This window comes from Saccopteryx leptura, chromosome 3 (assembly GCF_036850995.1).
Source record: "Saccopteryx leptura isolate mSacLep1 chromosome 3, mSacLep1_pri_phased_curated, whole genome shotgun sequence".
Classification (NCBI taxonomy): domain Eukaryota; kingdom Metazoa; phylum Chordata; class Mammalia; order Chiroptera; family Emballonuridae; genus Saccopteryx; species Saccopteryx leptura.
The window spans coordinates 226,224,700-226,244,914 of NC_089505.1; the positions used below are offsets into that span (position 1 = coordinate 226,224,700).

Consider the following 20,215-nt stretch of genomic DNA (forward strand, 5'->3'; position numbering starts at 1 on the left):
GTTGGAAAAACTGAACAGAAACATGCAAAAAAATAAAAGTAGGCCACTTTCTTGTACCACATACAAGAATAAACTCAAAATGGATTAAAGACCTAAATGTAAGAGCTTAAACTATAAACCTCCTAGAAGAAAACATTGACAGAAAACCCTTCAACAGTGCTCTTAATATATTTTTTGGCTATATCTCTGTAGGCAAGGGAAGCAAAAGAAAAAAATAAACAACAGATTGGAAGGTGTTTGCAGAGCGAGCTGAAAATGAATACCAGAGGACTTGGATCTCAGCTAAAGGACAGTATTCCAGTTACTGAACTTTCAGCAAGTGGACCTTTTGAAAATCATGATCTTCTTCGAAAAGGTTTTTCTTGTGTGAAAAATGAACTTTTGCCCAGTCATCCTCTTGAATTATCAGAAAAAAATTTCCAGCTCAACCAAGATAAAATGAATTTTTCTACACTGAGGAACATCCAGGGTCTGTTTGCTCCACTAAAACTGCAGATGGAATTCAAGGCAGTGCAACAGGTTCAGCGTCTTCCCTTTCTTCCAAGCTCAAACCTTTCACTGGATATTTTGAGGGGCAATGATGATACTATTGGGTTTGAAGATATTCTTAATGACCCATCACAAAGTGAACAAATGGGAGAATCGCACTTGATGGTGGAATATAAACTCGGTTTAATGTGATGCAGTGTGCTGATCATGGAAATGGAGGGGCTATGTCTTGTCTATAGCTGTCTTTTTACTATAATTTTATGTACACAACATTAAAATTACTGACACATAAAAAAAAGAAAAAGAAAAAAGTAAACAAGTAGAACTACATCAAACTAAAAACTTTTGCACAGCAAAGGAAAATATCAACAAAACAGAAAGACAACCTACCTAATGAGAGAAGATATTCACCAGTGATATATCAATAAGGGATTAATATCCAAAGTATATTAAAAAAGTCATACAACTGAACACACACAAGAAAAAAGAACACCAAAAAAAGAAAAACCCCACGAAAAAGAAAACCAAAAACAACAACAAAAAACCGACAAAGAACAACAACAAAAACAATCCAATAAAACTTGGGCAGAGGATCTAAATAAATATTTCTTCCAAGAGGACATACAGATTGCCAATAGACATATGAAAAGATGCTTAGTGTCACTAATCATCAGAGAAATGCAAATTAAAACCACAATACCATCTCATACCTGTCAGAATGAGTATCATTAATAAATCAAAAAACAAAAGTATTAGCAAGGATATAAAGAAAAGGAAACTCATTTGCACTGTTGGGACTGCAAATTGGTGCAGCCACTAGGGAAACATTATAGAGGTTCCTCAAAAAATTAAAAATAAAACTACCTTCTGACCTGGAAATTTCAGTCCTGGGTATTTATCCTAAGAAATCCAAAACATTACTTCAGAAAGATATATGCATCACTATGTTCACTGCAGCATTATTTACAATAGTCAAGGTAAAGAAGCAAGCCAAGTGTCCACTGATTAATGATTGACTAAAGAAGATGTGGTACACACATACAATGAAATATTACAATTTAGGGCAATATTGATGGGTTTAGAGGGTATTATGCTAAATGAAATAAGTCAATCAGAGAAAGACAAATACTATATAATTTCACTTATTGTGGAATCTAAAAAACAAAATATAAAGAGACTTATAGATGCACAGAACAAACTGATGGTTGCCAGATGGGAGTGGGGTGAAAAGATTAAGATGTACAAATTGGCAGTTAAAAAATATCATCACAGGGATATAAAGTATAGCATAGGGAATAGAGTCAATAATATTGTAATAACTATGGTGTCAAGTGGGTAGTAGGCTTAACAGGGGGATCACTTCATAAGTTATAAAAATGTCTAACCATTATGCTATATACCTAATACTAATATAATATTGCATGTCAACTGTAACTGAAAAATTAAAAAATAAAGATAAGCAACATAACTATTCATCAGAGAGATAAAAATTAAAGCCATAATGAAATACCACTGCATTCCTGCAAGAATGGTTAATATTAATAGCACTGACAATATCAAGAGTTGGAAAATGATATAAAGCAACAGGGACTCTCATACACTGGTGGTCAGAGTATATGTTGATACAACTCATTTGGGAAATACTTTAGCAATATCTAATAAAGGTAAACATATGTCATAAAGTCATAAAGGTGACTTTATGACACAGCATTTCCTTTCCTTGTGATATATTCAACATGAATAAGTATTTATGTCCACTGAAAGACACATACAATGATATTCAAAGCAGTTTATTTATAATAGCAAAAACTAGAAACAAGTGTCCATTAGCAACCAAATGAATAGATAAATTGTGGTATATTCACACAATGCTATACTACGCAGTAATACAAACTATAAACTACAGGTACATGCAACAGCATGGCTGAATCTCAGTGGGACCATTGTGCTTTTCTTGGACTTGTGCTCTCTGCACAATCAGGAAATTTCCCTATGCATAGAGCTAGGTATTCATGGGGTTTACCTTGTTAATTTCCCTTTCTTCAGGGATCAGTCTTGTACTGTATGTTGTCCACTGCCTGAAAACAATTTCCTCATATATTTTTGTTAAGTTTTATAGTTATGACAAAAGAGTTGGTATAGTACCAGTTACCCCATCATGGACATAAGTAGAAATCCTGAATCATTTTTGGGAAGTCATATGAACTGCATTCAGGAAAGCTGAATGTATACGTTGAAAGAGTAAAGACTAGGTAACTGCAGGAGTCTTTACTCATACTGGAACTATAAATACAAGATATTTAGGTGGATAGATGGTTAGTAAAGCTTGGATATGATATGACTGAGATGCTGTAATAGTAAAAAGATAATCTGCTACAACAGAGAAACCCAATTACTTAAAAGTTCATTTCTTTTATTGTTTATGGACTAGTCTAGTGATCTCCTCAGTCAGGCAGTTCTGCTCCATGAGCTCATGCAGGGACCCAAAGTGGTGTGGTAGCTTTGTGTTTTGTTCACACCTAACTTTCAAGTTGCATCAGTTATCACCATATCCTGCAGGTTGGACATAAAGAGACAGAGTGATGCCTGACCTGTGGTGGCACAGTGGATAAAGCGTCGATCTGGAAATGCTGAGGTCACCGGTTCAAAACCCTAGGCTTGCCTGGTCAAGGCACATATGGGAGTTGATGCTTCCAGCTCTTCCCCCCTTCTCTCTCTCTGTCTCTCTCTCCTCTCTCTCCCTCTCTCTGTCCTCTCTAAAAATGAAAAAAAAAAAAAAAAAAGACAGAGTGATAATATACATACCCACTGTTTTAAGTCAAGATCTGAAAGTGGCATGCATCACTATTGCTTACATTGCATTGTTCACATCTAACTACAATGTGGGCTGAGAAATATAGGTGATAGCTGGGTATTTGTTCAGCTAAAATTATATTATTCTTTTTCTATTTTTTTTAAGTGAGAGGAGGGGAGATAATGAGACAGACTCCTACATATGCCCCAACTGAAATCCACCTGGCAACCCCATCTGGGGCCAATGCTTGAATCAACTGAGCTATTTTTAGCACCTGAGGCTGACACACTCAACCATCTGAGCTATCCTCAGTGCTCGGGCTGATGCTTGAACCAAGTAAGCCACTAGCTATGGGAGAGGAAGAGGAAGAGAAAGGGGAAAGGGAGAGGTAGAGAAGTAGATGGTCACTTCTCTGTGTGCCTTGACCAGAATTGAACCCAGGACATCCATATGCTGGGCAGACACTCTATCCACTGAGTCAACCAGCCAGGGCTAAAATTGTATTATTAATGGAAGAATAGGAGAATAAATTGGTGGTTGGTTTTGGTGGGTGGAATATTAATTAGCAAGTTTGCCACAGATGCCTTTGGGTCATCTAAAGTGAAATGCCTAGCAAATAGCTCTCTGGAGGGACTTAGTGTGAAATAGAACGCTCTGGACTGGAGATGTGGACTCAGAAGCCATCAGCATATAAGTGGAAGTCAAGGACATGAGTGTTGATAAAATCACCCACATGAATTGAGGACTGGAACAGAGCTCTGGTGGAACAATAACTCTGAAGAAGCAAGGTAGGAAGAAGACCCCAGGAAGCAAATTATGAAGATAAAAAAAAAAGTAGTAGGAAAGACCAGGTAAAACCATACCAGAGAAGCCTAAGGAAAAGGAATTTCAAGGAGTCAGTGATCAACAGAATCACCTTATGCAGGGATCTCAGGTAATATAAGGACAAAAATGTATTCATTGGATTTAATTATTCAACTGGATTTAATGCAATTGATATATGAAGAATAAACAAAGGAATGTTGAATGAAGTAATAGAAGCCTAAAGGACTAACAATGGAGAATAAAGGACAGATTAGAGTGATTGAAAGAGGGTGATTTTGCCTGACCTGTGGTGGCACAGTGGATAAAGCGTCGACCTGGAAATGCTGAGGTCGCCAGTTCAAAACCCTGGGCTTGCCTGGTCAAGGCACATATGGGAGTTGATGCTTCCAGCTCCTCCCCCTTCTCTCTCTCTGTCTCTCTCTCCTCTCTTTCTCTCTCTCTCTCTCTCTCTCTCCCTCTCTCTCTCTCCTCTCTAAAAAAAAAAAAGTGAATAAAAAAAATTTAATAAAAGAAAGAGGGTGATTTTTAGTGGGGCTAAACATGATCGGCCATGAGTTGATAATTATTAAAGTTGGGTATATAGGGATTCATTATATTAATAAATGTCTTTAGTTTTGTATATGATTGAAATTTTCCAAGGAAAGAATACCTTTTTTTTTTTTTTACAGAGACAGAGATAGACAGGGACAGACAGACAGGAACGGAGAGAGATGAGAAGCATCAATCATCAGTTTCTCGTTGCGCGTTGCGACTTCTTAGTTGTTCATTGATTGCTTTCTCACATGTGCCTTGACCGCGGGCCTTCAGCAGACCAAGTAACCCCCTGCTGGAGCCAGTGACCTTGGGTCTAAGCTTGTGAGCTCTTTGCTCAAGCCAGATGAGCCCGCGCTCAAGCTGGCGACCTCGGGGTCTCGAACCTGGGTCCTTCCGCATCCCAGTCCGACGCTCTATCCACTGCGCCACCACCTGGTCAGGCGGAAAGAATACTTTTTAAAAATCCTTTCTTACTTCAAAAATAAAAGCCACAGACTGAGATAAAATATTTGCAATACATATATTGGCCAAAGGACTTATATCTAGAATATATAAAAAAACTATAATTCAATAAAAGACAGACACCAACCCAGTAGAAAAACTAGAAAAATATTTTAACAAGAACTTAAAAAAGAGGTAGTAATTCAAGTGGCCAATAAATATATATGAGTCTCAGCTTCATTAGTCATTGGAGAAATGTAAAGTAAAACCACAGAGATATCAATATGCCTACCAGAACTGCTAAAATGAAAAACATATCATAGCATCAATCTTTTTTTTTTTTTTTTTTTTTTTTTTTTTTAGAGAGGAGAGGGAGAGACAGAGAGAGAGGAGAGACAGAGAGAGAGAAGGGAGGGAGGAGCTGGAAGCATCAACTCCCATATGTGCCTTGACCAGGCAGCCCAGAGTTTCGAACCGGCGACCTCAGCATTTCCAGGTCGACGCTTTATCCACTGCGCCACCACAGGTCAGGCCTCATAGCAAAAATCTTAGTAAGAATGTGGAACAACTAGAACTCATAATACTGTTGAAAAGGGTGTAAATTTGTATAACTACTTTAGAAAACAGTCAACGTTTACCAAAACTGAACTTAGGCATATTCAATAACCCAAAAATTCTATGCTCAATTCCTATATTGTAGTGTTGTTTTATTTTGTGTTTTTTTTTACAGAGACAGATAGTGAGTCAGAGAGAGGGACAGACAGGGACAGACAGACAGGAATGGAGAGAGATGAGAAGCATCAATCATTAGTTTTTCATTGCGCGTTGCAACACCTTAGTTGTTCATTGACTGCTTTCTCATATGTGCCTTGACCGCGGGCCTTCAGCAGACTGAGTAGCCCCTTGCTGGAGCCAGTGACCTTGGGTTCAAGCTGCTGGGCTTTTGCTCAAACCAGATGAGCCCACACTCAAGCTGGTGACCTCGGGTCTCAAACCTGGGTCCTCTGCATCCCAGTCTGACGCTCTATCCACTGCGCCACCACCTGGTCAGGCCCTATATTGTTTTAACTATGTTGCTTGTTTATCTGAGAATTATTCCATCCTCTAAATGCAGTACTAGTGTTTTCTGAAATAATATTCCTATACAGCAAACCAAAGATAGAAAATGGAAATGGCTTTTGATACCTCGTAATATGTACTATTCAATTAAAAAGGAGAGGAGTAGGGCAAGAAAAATATGAAACAGTACCTTCACCATCTAGACCTTTGTTTTTTATCAATTTTCAGCCATTTAGGGAAAATACATTCTTTTTTACCTTTAGTTAAGGTTTTTACTGAAGGGCAATATATATCTGTAAACGTATATTAATCTTAAATGTGCATATTACTAATTTATCACAAAGTCAGCACATCACCCAGCTCAAGAAACAGAATTGCCACATCCCAGAAACCTCCCATGATTTCTTATTTATTGATTTTTTTTTAGAGAGAGAGGAGTGAGAGAGAGAGAGAGACAGAGAGAGAGAGAGAGAGAAGGGGGAGGAGCAGGAAGCATCAACTCCCATATGTGCCTTGACCAGGCAAGCCCAAGGTTTGGAACCGGCGACCTCAGTGTTCCAGGTCGACGCTTTATCCCACTGCGCCACCACAGGTCACCATGATTTCTTTATAGTCACTGCTTCCACCATCCTCCCCAAATGTAATCTCTATAACTTATAAAAATCATAGGTTAGTTTTCCCTCTTTTTGAATGATTCTTTTAGAATCATATGGCATGTAGTATTTTGTATATAGTTTCATTTGAAATGATGTGAGTGAGGTTCATCTCTGTTGTGTGTAGCAGTAGTTTGTTCATTTTCATTACTGTGCACTGTTACATTATGTGAATATACCACAATTTTCCAGCTTTGGGCAATTACAAATAATAATTCTATATTCTCCTTGACTAAGAAGTCCAAGTTGCTGGAACAAACTCTAAGTCTCTGATTACCAGATTCTACACTTGATCTTAGCCAAAAGGCCGAGAAGCGATTGATTACCAGATTCTAAATAACACATATATATTTTCCCCAAACGAGATAGTTAGATATTACATTTCTCTTTAAAGGAACGTAACTGAATGAATTATTGCAGTATTTTTTAGCCCTTAGAAAACTTTGAAAATGTACAGTTGTTTCTCCAATGTCTGTATAACCCTGTCTGGTGCATATTATGCTATAAACTGTCTTTTGCTTTGGTATTATTACCTCTCATCCTTTCCTAGCCAGGCAAAGACAACAGATATGTAAATCAGCCTTCATCCAGTAACAGCAGAGAATACGCTTGGTTGAAGCAGAAGAAAACTGCCCTCATGTCTTCTGTTTCCTGCTTTGGAGATATTCAGGGTAATGGAATGATTTTGGAGCTGAACTCATGAGGATGGTCTTTAATACAGTTCACAAGTTTCTTTCTAAATAAAATCCTGGTTAAATATGTATCAGTTTGATCAGTAAATGTAAATATTTATTTACATTTCAAATCAAGTAAGTTATTTTAAGACTAGCTTTTTCAACAGATAAATTCCTGATTTATTCTCTTTCCCAAAGATGGTGACAGGGAAAGTGTCCAAATCTTGGCTTTTGGCACCTGCTGTAGCTACATTGCCAGTTAATTGCATGCTTTTCTGTGGATTCTGGCAGGTGGACTGTTTATAGATTTCTGCAAATGTAACATGCTTTTAGTTAGATGCTTAGTGTGCCAATTCATTTATAACAGGGAGATCAACAATCTAAATTAATGCAGAAGACTGGAGAAATGGCCTTCACTTCTAACACTTAGATTCTGTTATTTTATTTTTTTGTTTCTGAAGTGAGAAGTGAGGAGGCAGAGAAAGAGACTCCTCCACGCACCTGACCAGGATTCACCCGGCAAGCCCACTAGGAGGCAATGCTTTGCCCATCTGGGGCGTTGCTCCATTGCAACTGGAGCCATTCTAGTGCCTGGGGCAGAGGCCATGGAGCCCTCCTCAGCGCCTGGGCCAGCTTTGCTCCAATGGAGCCTTGGCTGCGGGAGGGGGAGAGAGAGATAAAGAGAAAGGAAAGGGGAAAAGGTATAAAAGAAAATGGGTGCTTCTCCTAGGAATCAAACCCACATGCTGGGCCAACACTCTACCGCTGAGCCAACCAGCCAGGGCCAGAGTCTATTATTTTAAACAGGCAAGCTGTAAGAACTACATTCTTTTTCCCCCCATAAAACAAAAGGGGGTGTTTTACAGCTAAGTAAAGCAATATACATAAAAATTGGTCACAGTCCTCCATGTTCAACACTAACAAATAATTTGAGCAATACTGTTTTAAAAGCCCCAGATATTGCTGTATTTGGCATTTTAAGAGGTATCTTCTATATAAGCCCCTGGCAACAAAGCCACAAGTCAGCCTCAGGTGTTTTGTTCCAGAAACCTGTTGTTTTAACTACTTGGCTCAGGAATTAAGTAAAACTAAAAGGAGAGCATTTAAACAATAAAAACAGAAACAGTCCTGAAAATATCAGAGTTCTAAATTCACTTTTGCTATATCTGAAACCCTACTTCATCTTTCTGAAAGGACCTCACAAAACCCCAAATAAAATACCCATGTAGAAACATGTCACTAGATTCTGCTTTATCAACAAATAGACAACGGTCTCAAAGTACATTACCAAATGAAAAAAGTACAGAATTTTACTAACAGTTGTGACACTGAATAGATACACACTGTATATGAAAGTTATTTTTCTACTGTACAACTGATGGCATGGTTGGTGGCAAAACAAATAAGACTATTAGGCATTAATCTTTTAGAAGGGAGACAAGGAATAAGATTTATGTCTTTCCCACTCCATCCCCCTAAATGAGTTTTCCAAGAAACTAAAACTTTTCACTTTGTTAAAACATTTTCAAGTCGCCTGACCAGATGGTGGTATAATGGATAGAGAGCCGTACTGGGATGCGGGGGACCCACATTCCAAACCCAGAGATCAACGGCTTGAGTGCGGGCTCATCCAGCTTGAGCACAGGGTCACTGGCTTGAGTGGGGGGTCACTGGTTTGAGCGTGGGATTATAAATGATCCCAAGGTTGCTGGCTTGAGCAAGGGGTCACTCACTCTGCTGTAGCCCCTCCTGCTAGTCAAGGCACATATGAGAAAGCAATCAATGAAGAGCTGAGGAGCCACAATGAAGAATTGATGCTTCTCATCTCTCTCCCTTCCTGTCCGTCTGTCCTTCTCTCTGACTCTTTCTCTGTCTCTGTCCAAAAACAAAAAAACTATTCTCAGGTCAACAATTTTGAACATCATAAAATGAATTTTCCTGAATTCTTGGTGCAAATAGTACTGGTAAAATGTTTTTGTGATGACATAGTCATTGTTGGCAAGACAGTGATGTCCCCTCAGGAAATTATTTGCCATTGCTCTCCCTGGCCACAAACTACTGTTTTTTGTTTTGTTTTTTTTTTTCTATCCCTTATTACCTTCTACCCCTTACTATCAAACTGTTGTAATAATATTTTTGCCTGCCCTGCTTTTAGGAGGCTCTACCCCAATTTCATAGTCTCTTTACATGGAGTTTCTATTCTATAGACTAAGAAGCTAGATCACCAAGCTCATTCAAGTTCTCTATAAAGTAGGAATAAATATTCTCTGAGTAAGCATCTGTATGGCTCTTCATTTATTCAGTAGATACTTATAAGAAAATATTAGGTGTCCATCAACTGATGAATGAATAAAGAAGACACAGTGTCTGTATGCATGCAGTCGATTATTCAACCATGAGAAAAATGGAATCTTGCCATTTGTGACATCACACATGGATCTTGAGAGCATTATGCTAAGTCAAGTCAGACAGAGAAAGACAAAACTGATAACATTTCCATGTGGAATCTAAAGGGAGAAATGCAGAGATGGTCAGAGTACAAACTTCCAGTGAGAAGATGAATGAATTTGGGGATATAATACACAGCATTGTGACTGTAGTTAACAATATGTATTATATACTGGAAAATTGCTAAGAGAGTAGATTTTAGTCTACGGCCGTACCACCCTGAACGCACCAGATATTGTCTGATCTCGGAAGCTAAGCAGGGTCGGGCCTGGTTAGTACTTGGATGGGAGAGTAGATTTTAAATGTTCTCAGCACACACACACACAAAAAAAATGGTAAATTTGTGACATGATGGAGGTGTTAGCTAATGCTACAGTGGTGATGATACTGCAATATATATATATATGTATCAAATCAACACATTGTATACCTTCAACTTACACAATGTTATATCTCAGTTATATCTCAATAAAGCTTGAAGAAATAAACAACAAACAAAATTAAATACTAGTGCCTGAACTTTGACATCTCTTTGGGTACCTTTCTATTTTTAAGTTTACTTTTCTCTTCATTATTAAATATACAATAAATTCAGTTAGGTATTCTCTAAGTCAACACTAAAAGTGCTTTTTTTATGCAAGGGAGAGAGAGAGAGAGAGAGAGAGAGAGAGAGAGAGGAAGGGATAGAGATGAGAAGCATCAACTGTAGTTGCGTCAATTTAGTTATTCATTGAATGTTTCTCATGAGTGCCTTGACTGGGAGCTCCAGCTGAGCCAGTGATCCCTTGCTCAAGCCTGTGACCTTGGGCTAAAGACAGCGACCATGGAACCATGTCAACAATCCCACGCACAAGCTGGCAAGCCTGTGCTCAAGCCAGTGACCTCCGAATTTTGAACCTGGGACCACAGCATCCCAGGTTGATGCTCTATTCACTGCACCACCACCAGTCAGGCCTAACAGTGTATTTTAAAATAGACTGTAAATAAGAATATTGAAGCATCAGTTGTTTTATATATAATAAGAGCTTATTATCCCATCATGCACATAAACTAAAAAACTTGACAATAATAAGTAATCAAGTTAGCACCAGCATAAAGGATAACAATTCTGACAAAAGGCAGTTTCTTATAGTTGACTTTTCCACAAACACACATCTATGTAAAAATATGGTAGAAAGAGCCCTAAGCAAGATAGTCTCTTATCCAGAGGCTACAAAGAAGCTACCACCAGCAGCTCTGATTTACTGATACAATCTTCTAAAAATAATAAAAAAAACATTTGAATGCCTTTAGGTGGAACATGAATATTCTTGTCTTCAGCTTCTTACTCAAACTCTTTCCCAGAGCTCTGAAGACATTCAAACTAGAAAGCTGTGTCCTAGTCACATCTTTAACTATCTTGGTTGTCCACGTTCTGATCCATTAAGTGGGAATTCCTTCTGTTCTTTCAGTTGCACAGGGATAGTAGGAATTAAAATGATCTACATATGAAACAATAAAAACTTTTTTTTTTTTGATTTTTTTATTTTTTTTTTATTTTTTTTTTTTATTTTTTTTATTTTTTATTTTATTTTATTTTTTTATATAATTTTATTTTTTAATGGGGTGACATCAATAAATCAGGATACATATATTCAAAGATAACAAGTCCAGGTTATCTTGTCGTTCAATTATGTTGCATACCCACCACCCAAAGTCAGATTGTCCTCTGTCACCTTCTATCTTGTTTTCTTTGTGCCCCTCCCCACCCCCTATCCCTCTCCCATTCCCCCCTCCCCCCCCCATAACCACCACACTCTTATAAATGTCTCTTAGTTTCACTATTATGTCCCACCTACGTATGGAATAATACAGTTCCTGGTTTTTTCTGATTTACTTATTTCGCTTCGTATCATGTTATCAAGATCCCACCATTTTGCTGTAAATGTTCCGATGTCATCATTTCTTATGGCTGAGTAGTATTCCATAGTGTATATGTGCCACATCTTCTTTATCCAGTCATCTATTGATGGGCTTTTTGGTTGTTTCCATGTCCTGGCCACTGTGAACAATGCTGCAATAAACATGGGGCTGCATGTGTCTTTACATATCAATGTTTCTGAGTTTTTGGGATATATACCCAGTAGAGGGATTGCTGGGTCATAAGGTAGTTCTATTTTCAGTTTTTTGAGGAACCACCATACTTTCTTCCATAATGGTTGTACTACTTTACATTCCCACCAACAGTGTATGAGGGTTCCTTTTTCTCCACAGCCTCTCCAACATTTGCTGTTACCTGACTTGCTAATAACAGCTAATCGAACAGGTGTGAGGTGGTATCTCATTGCCGTTTTGATTTGCATTTCTCTGATAGCTAAAGAAGATGAGCATCTTTTCATATATCTGTTGGCCATTTGTATTTCTTCCTGGGAGAAGTGTCTATTCATATCCTCTTCCCATTTTTTTATTGGATTGTTTGTTTGTTTGTTGTTGAGTTTTATGAGTTCTTTGTATATTTTGGATATTAGGCCCTTATCTGAGCTGTCGTTTGAAAATATCATTTCCCATTTAGTTGGCTTTCTGTTTATTTTGTTATCAGTTTCTCTTGCTGAGCAAAAACTTCTTAGTCTGATGTAGTCCCATTTATTAATTTTTGTCTTCACTTCTCTTGCCATTGGAGTCAAATTCATAAAATGCTCTTTAAAACCCAGGTCCCTGAGTTGAGTACCTATGTCTTCTTCTATGTACTTAATTGTTTCAGGTCTTATGTTTAGATCTTTGATCCATTTTGAGTTAATTTTTGTACAGGGGGAGAGACTGTAGTCCAGTTTCATTCTTTTGCATGTGGCTTTCCAGTTTTCCCAGCACCATTTATTGAAGAGGCTTTCTTTTCTCCATTGTGTGTTGTTGGCCCCTTTATCAAAAATTATTTGACTATATATATGTGGTTTTATTTCTGGACTTTCTATTCTGTTCCATTGGTCTGAGTGTCTATTTTTCTGCCAATACCATGCTGTTTTGATTGTCGTGGCCCTATAATAGAGTTTGAAGTCAGGTATTGAAATGCCCCCAGCTTCATTCTTTTTCTTTAGGATTGCTTTGGCTATTCGGGGTTTTTTATAGTTCCATATAAATCTGATGATTTTTTGCTCTATTTCTTTAAAAAATGTCATTGGAAGTTTGATGGGAATTGCATTAAATTTGTATATTGCTTTGGGTAATATAGCCATCTTGATTATATTTATTCTTCCTAGCCAAGAACAAGGTATATTCTTCCATCTCATTATATCTTTTTCGATTTCCCTTAACAATGGTTTATAGTTTTCATTATATAAGTCCTTTACATTCTTTGTTATGTTTATTCCTAAGTATTTTATTTTTTTTGTTGCAATCGTGAAGGGGATTATTCTTTTGAGTTCCTTCTCAGTTGTTTCATTGTTGGCATATAGAAAGGCTATTGACTTCTGTATGTTAATTTTGTATCCTGCGACCTTACTGTATTGGCTTATTGTTTCTAGTAGTCTTTTTGTGGATTCTTTGGGGTTTTCGATGTATAGGATCATATCATCTGCAAAAAGTGATACCTTTACTTCTTCTTTTCCGATATGGATGCCTTTTATTTCTTTGTCTTGTCTGATTGCTCTGGCTAGAACCTCTAGTACCACATTAAATAAGAGTGGAGAGAGTGGACAACCCTGTCTTGTTCCTGATTTAAGGGGGAAAGCCTTCAGTTTAGTGCCATTTAATATGATGTTAGCTGATGGTTTATCATATATGGCCTTTATCATGTTGAGATATTTTCCTTCTATACCCATTTTGTTGAGAGTCTTAAACATAAAATTGTGTTGTATTTTATCGAAAGCCTTTTCTGCGTCTATTGATAAGATCATGTGGTTTTTGTTCTTTGTTTTGTTGATATGGTGTATTACATTAACCGTTTTACGTATGTTGAACCATCCTTGAGATTCTGGGATGAATCCCACTTGATCATGATGTATTATTTTTTTAATATGTTGTTGTATTCGATTTGCTAGTATTTTGTTTAGTATTTTAGCATCTGTATTCATTAGAGATATTGGTCTGTAGTTTTCTTTTTTTGTGCCATCCTTGCCTGGTTTTGGTATGAGGGTTATGTTGGCTTCGTAAAATGTGTTTGGAAGTATTGCTTCTTCTTCAATTTTTTGGAAGACTTTGAGTAGAATAGGAACCAAGTCTTCTTTGAATGTTTGATAAAATTCGCTGGTATAGCCGTCAGGGCCTGGACTTTTATTTTTGGGGAGGTTTTTAATGGTTTTTTCTATTTCTTCTCTACTGATAGGTCTGTTTAGGCTTTCTGCTTCTTCTTGACTCAGTCTAGGAAGGTTGTATTTTTCTAGGAATTTATCCATTTCTTCTAGGTTGTTGAATTTAGTGACATAAAGTTTTTCATAGTATTCTACAATAATTCTTTGTATATCTATGGTGTCCGTGGTGATTTCTCCTCTTTCATTTTGGATTTTGTTTATATGAGTTCTTTCTCTTTTTTCCTTGGTAAGTCTTGCCAAGGGTTTGTCAATTTTGTTGATCTTTTCAAAGAACCAGCTCCTTGTTCTATTAATTTTTTCTATAGTTTTTCTGTTCTCTAATTCATTTATTTCTGCTCTGATTTTTATTATCTCCTTTCTTCGGCTGGTTTTGGGTTGTCTTTGTTCTTCTTTTTCTAGTTCCTTAAGGTGGGAAGTTAAGTGGTTCACTTGGGCTCTCTCTTGTTTGTTCATATATGCCTGAAGTGATATGAACTTCCCTCTTATCACTGCTTTTGCTGCATCCCATAGATTCTGATATGTCGTATTGTCATTTTCATTAGTCTGTATATATCTTTTGATCTCTGCACTTATTTCTTCTTTGACCCATTCATTTTTTAAAAGTATGTTGTTTAGTTTCCACATTTTTGTGGGATTTTTTTCCTCTTTTTTGCAGTTGAATTCTAGTTTCAAGGCTTTATGATCAGAAAATATGCTTGGTACAACTTCAATTTTTCTGAATTTGCTGATGTTGTTTTTGTGGCCCAACATATGGTCAATTCTTGAGAATGATCCATGTACACTGGAGAAAAATGTATACTCAGTCACTTTGGGATGAAATGTCCTGTAGATGTCTATCATATCCAGGTGCTCTAGTGTTTTGTTTAAGGCCACTATGTCTTTGTTGATTCTCTGTTTGGATGACCGATCTAGAGCCGTCAGCGGTGTATTGAGGTCTCCAAGTATGATTGTGTTTTTGTCAGTTTTTGTTTTAAGATCAATAAGTAGCTGTCTTATATATTTTGGTGCTCCTTGGTTTGGTGCATATATATTAAGAATTGTTATGTCTTCTTGATTCAGTGTCCCCTTAGCCATTATGAAATGGCCATTTTTGTCTCTGAGTACTTTTCCTGTCTTGTAGTCAGCATTATCCGATATGAGTATTGCTACACCTGCTTTTTTTTGGATGTTATTTGCTTGGAGTATTGTTTTCCAGCCTTTCACTTTGAATTTGTTTTTATCCTTGTTACTTAGATGAGTTTCCTGTAGGCAGCATACAGTTGGATTTTCTTTTTTAATCCATTCTGCTACTCTGTGCCTTTTTATTGGTGAGTTTAATCCGTTTACATTTAGTGTAATTATTGATACTTGTGGGTTCCCTATTGCCATTTTATATCTTGCTTTCTGTTAGTTTTGTGTCTTGTTTGATCCTTCTCTTTTGTTTTTCTATCTTTTGTTTTTATTTGGTTGTATTCCATACATCTTTCCACTGTTGCTATCTTTTTTATCTCATGTGCTTCTGTGGTGGTTTTTTCAATGGTGGTTACCTTTGAATAATGAAAAGGGTCCCTACCCTGTTCATTGTAGCGAACTATTTTGTGAGTACTTTTGCACTCCATCGTCCTTTGCTACTGTTAATCTCCATCTTCTCCCCCTCTTTCTTTTTGTTGTTGTCACAGTTTAAATTTGGTTTTATTGTGTTCTTCTTGGAGCTTTTACTTGTGGCTCTGTTTTTTTTTGTTCTTTGTATCTGATTGGAGAACCCCCTTTAGTAATTCCTGGAGTGGGGGTTTTCTGATGATAAATTCCCTCATCTTTTCTGTATCTGTGAATGTTTTTATTTCTCCTTCATATTTGAAGGATAGCTTTGATGGGTATAGTATTCGTGGCTGAAAGTTCCTCTCTTTCAGGACTTTAAATATTGGGGTCCATTCTCTTCTAGCTTGTAGAGTTTCTGCTGAGAAATCTGATGATAATCTAATGGGCCTTCCTTTATATGTTGTATTCTTCTTTTCCCTGGCTGCCTTGAGAATTTTTTCTTTGCTGTTGGTTTGTGTCAATTTCATTATGATATACCTTGGAGTAGGTTTGTTGGGGTTAAGAAAACTTGGAGTTCTGTTTGCTTCTTGAACTTGAGGCTTTAGTTCTTTCCACAGGCTTGGGAAGTTCTCATCTATTATTTGTTTGAGTATGTTCTCCATTCCATTTTCTCTCTCTTCTCCCTCTGATATACCTATTATTCTTATGTTATTCTTTTTGATGGAGTCAGATAATTCTTGTAGGGCTATCTCATTTTTTTTAATTTTTGAGTCTCTTTCTTCTTCTCTCTGTTGTGCCTCAAGTTGCTTGTCTTCTATTTCACTAATCCTCTCTTCTATCTGACCTGTTCTATTAGCTAAGCTTGTTACTTCGTTTTTCAGCTCGTGAATTGAGTTTTTCATCTCTGTTTGATTTGTTTTTATAGTTTCAATTTCCTTGGACATATATTCTTTGTGTTCATTGAGTTGTTTTCTGAGCTCCCTAAATTGCCTTTCTGTGTTTTCTTGTATATCTCGGAGGATTTTTAGGATTTCTATCTTGAATTCTCTGTCATTTAGCTCCAAGGTTTCCAATATATTAAATTTTTTCTCCATAGATTTTTCCTCATCTAGCTGTGTTACCTCTCTTTCTTTTGTATCCATGATATTCGATTTTCTCTTCCTTAATGGCATCTGAGGGTGGTTTTGTTGATAGTATTAATGAGATTTAATAAAGAATAAAAAGTTTAAAAAAATAATAAAAAAAAAATCGAAAAAAGTTGTTTTTTTTAAAAAATTAATAATGAAATAAAGAAAAATAAAATAAAATAAAAATTTAAAAAAAAAGGAAATTATTCCCCCCCTCCTTTTTTCCTCTCCTCTCCTCTCCCCTCTTTCTTGATAAAATCTTGTGGTGGACTGTGAATTATAACAAACAATGCCTGTGATGGAGGGCCTGAATTGGGGAAAAGTAATAAAGGGGCAAGCAAAAAAAAAAGAAAAAAGAAGAAAAAGAAAAAAAAAAAAAAGAGCGTATGGACCCACAAAAAGCAAATAAGGAAAAAATTTGGGTCAAGAATAAAATAATTTGCTTTTAGGTGTTGGTTGTCTAAGAGTTATGATGAGAGGATTAAGAGGAAAACGGAAAAATGGGGGACAAATTAAAAAATTACTATTGTATTTAGTGGAACAAGAACTAGATAATATGGAGAGCCAGGGATGGGAGCACTGCTAGTGAGTTAAAAAGGTGAAGTAAAAACCCCCCAGAATGCCACAAACATAAGTTTGAGTCCCAGATAAGATAATTTGTTTGTTATTGAGGTTTGAGTGAGAGGAGATGTAAAGGAGAAAGGAAGAAACTAATATAGAGGGAGAAAAGAAAGAGAGAGAGAGAAAAAAAAAGAGGGAACCACTAAAAGAAGAAAAAAGAAAGGAGAGAGAGAGAGAGAGAGTTAAGGGTTTTGGAGTGCAACCCTCATAGAGAGAAAGGAAGAGAAGAGAAAAGATAATGGGAGATGTAACACTTATGGGTAGTGTAGTTCAAGGAGAGGAGAGAGTAAGACCGGTAGAGAGTTAATCGGCCAAATTGGAGGAGGAAAAAAAAAAGTATCAAGAATGAAGATAAGAGAAACAAACGAACAAATATAATAAAATGGGATAGGTTATAAAGTCTGCAGATTATTCTTGATTTTGAGAGGTTATCTTCTTGCTTTTTCTTTTCTCTCCCTCTTCCTGGTCGGTGACTCTGTACCCCGGGTTTTGCCCCTTTGCCACGCTCAGGTGGAGGTTTGCAGTTGATAAGTCTCTATGGCAATGTCATGTATTGTGCTTTAGTCTCGTTGGCAGTCTAGGCTATTAGCATTTATAGGCTCCGACAGTGAGAGAGTCCGTGTTCCTAGAGCCTTTCTCCTAGTCTTTCCTTCCTCAATTAGTAGCCTGATAATCCAGCTATGGGGTTGCTGCTGCCTCTGCCTGGATAGTAAGAGGCTCAAAGAGCTGGCAACTCCCCACTCTATTTCCACTCAGCACAGGGCTCTGGGTAAGGCTCAGTCAGTCAGAGCTGCTAGCATAATCAGGCGGGCTTTCCGGCCATTCAAAGACCTCTGGCTCTGCCACTCTGTCCGGTAACACAAGCGGGTGCCCACTTCCGGGGCGCTTGGAGGCAACTCTCACTCACTGGCTGCGCGCGCAGACCAGGATATCCGGCCAGCAGTCTCATGCTCTGAGTGAAACCCCCAACCGCAGGGAAAAGTTGCAGCGTTGGAATTGAGTCTCGCTCCGTCCCCGTGCGCGGCTTTTGCAAGGCGCTGGGGCGGCCCGAGATTCCGCTTTGGCCCACACAAAGGCCCCTGACTCTGCCCCTCTGTGCGATGACACGGGCGCGCACTGCCGAGGTACTCGGAGGAATCGCTCACTCCTTATCTGCGCGCGCAAACCAGGATATGAGGCCGGCCGCTTTCCCTCTGAGTGAAACACCCTCCGGCACGGAAAATCTCCACCGTTGGAATTAGTTCTCACTCCCTCCCGTACGTGGCTTTCCCAGGGCGCTGGGGCTGCCCAGAGACTCTGCCCTCGGCCCACAGAAAGGCCTCTGACCCTGCCTCTCCGTGAGGCAACACGGGCACTGACTCCCGGGGCCTAGGAAGAAATCTCTCGCCCACTAACTGCGCACCAGCCAGGAGACCGGGTAAAATGGCCGCGCCGCTTGTCTTTCTTTGTTTGGGTTTGGCGCGAGTGTTAGCTTGTATTGCCCGGGTTGCCACAGGATCAGATTTTCCTCGGCTTGGATCTCCGTGCCACAGCCTGGTTCAGCCGTTTGTTTCGCGGCCTGGATGTATTCACCCCCTTTGCCCGCCTCAGTTTCTATATTCACAGTTACCAGAGAAAGCCGCCCTGTTTAGGTTAGTGAGGAAGGCGGAGCATTTCTTACTCCCTATTTCCTTCGGGGTTTGGTTATATATTTAGCCAATTTTTCACTCAATCATACCTTTGGGTGTATTGCGAAGCATCTGGAAGCTCCAAGTATAGGTTTTTCTGTTTCTGGTTGAAGATCTTGTTGAGTTTTGGGGGAGATTTATCGGTATCGCTTCCTACCCCGCCATTACTCTGACCAATAAAAACTTTTGATGAGAAGGTAATATTAAAAAATAAGCAAAAAAATTGCCTCAATGGATCATAAATCAACATACTTGTTATTAATAAAAATCAAGCCTAGAATAAACATAGATGTTTCAAAAATATAATTTTATTAATTTTTAATTTTTATTTTTTATTTTTATTATTTTACAGAGACAGAGAGAGTCAGAGAGAGGGATAGATAGGGACAAACAGGCAGGAATGGAGAGAGATGAGAAGCATCAATTATTAGTTTCTCATTGCAACACCTTAGTTGTTCATTGATTGCTTTCTCATATGTGGCTTGACAGTGGGCTTTCAGCAGACTGAGTAACCCCTTGCTGAAGCCAGCGACCTTGGGTCCAAGATGGTGAACTCTGCTCAAACCAGATGAGCCTGCGCTCAAACTGGCGACCTTGGGGGTCTCAAACCTGGGTTCTACTGCGCCACAGCCTAATCAGGCTCAAAAATATAATTTTAACAATTAAATTTCAATTTATTTTTTACTCTAAATTTTCATCAGATTCTATAGCAAAAGGGACCCAACCTGTTGTCCCATTGGTAAAGTTTTAAGGAATAGTGGCCAAGGGGAAATATGTAGGAGCAGGGAGAAAGATTACATGAATAATCTTCCAGGTTCTCAAACTAAAGAGATGAGCCTGTCCAGGCAGTGGCGCAGTGGATAAAGCATTGGACTGGAGACTGGGACATGGAGGGCCCAGGTTCGAGACCTCAAAGTGGCCAGCTTGAGTGAGGGCTCATCTGGTTTGAGCAAGGCTCATCAGCTTGAGCCCAAAGTCTCTGGCTCGAGCAAGGAGTCACTTGGTCTGCTGTAGCCCCACGGTTAAGGCACATATGAGAAAGCAATCAATGAACAACTAAGGTGCTGCAACGAAGAATTGAT

General features: G+C 38.2%; 1 protein-coding gene and 1 non-coding gene across 2 annotated transcripts; one reads left to right on the top strand and one right to left on the bottom strand.

The window, feature by feature from the left end:
* The first annotated feature begins 228 nt into the window (after nt 1-228).
* LOC136397840 (proteasome maturation protein) lies at nt 229-779 on the top strand. The gene has a single exon (XM_066372333.1). It carries the CDS (start codon nt 256-258, stop codon nt 679-681), a length of 426 nt encoding a protein of 141 aa, XP_066228430.1. The 5' UTR covers nt 229-255; the 3' UTR covers nt 682-779.
* Nucleotides 780-6,926: 6,147 nt separating this feature from the next.
* Nucleotides 6,927-7,114, bottom strand: LOC136401784 (U2 spliceosomal RNA). The gene has a single exon (XR_010750759.1). It is a non-coding gene; the product is annotated as a U2 spliceosomal RNA (small nuclear RNA).
* Between the last annotated feature and the right edge of the window lie 13,101 nt (nt 7,115-20,215).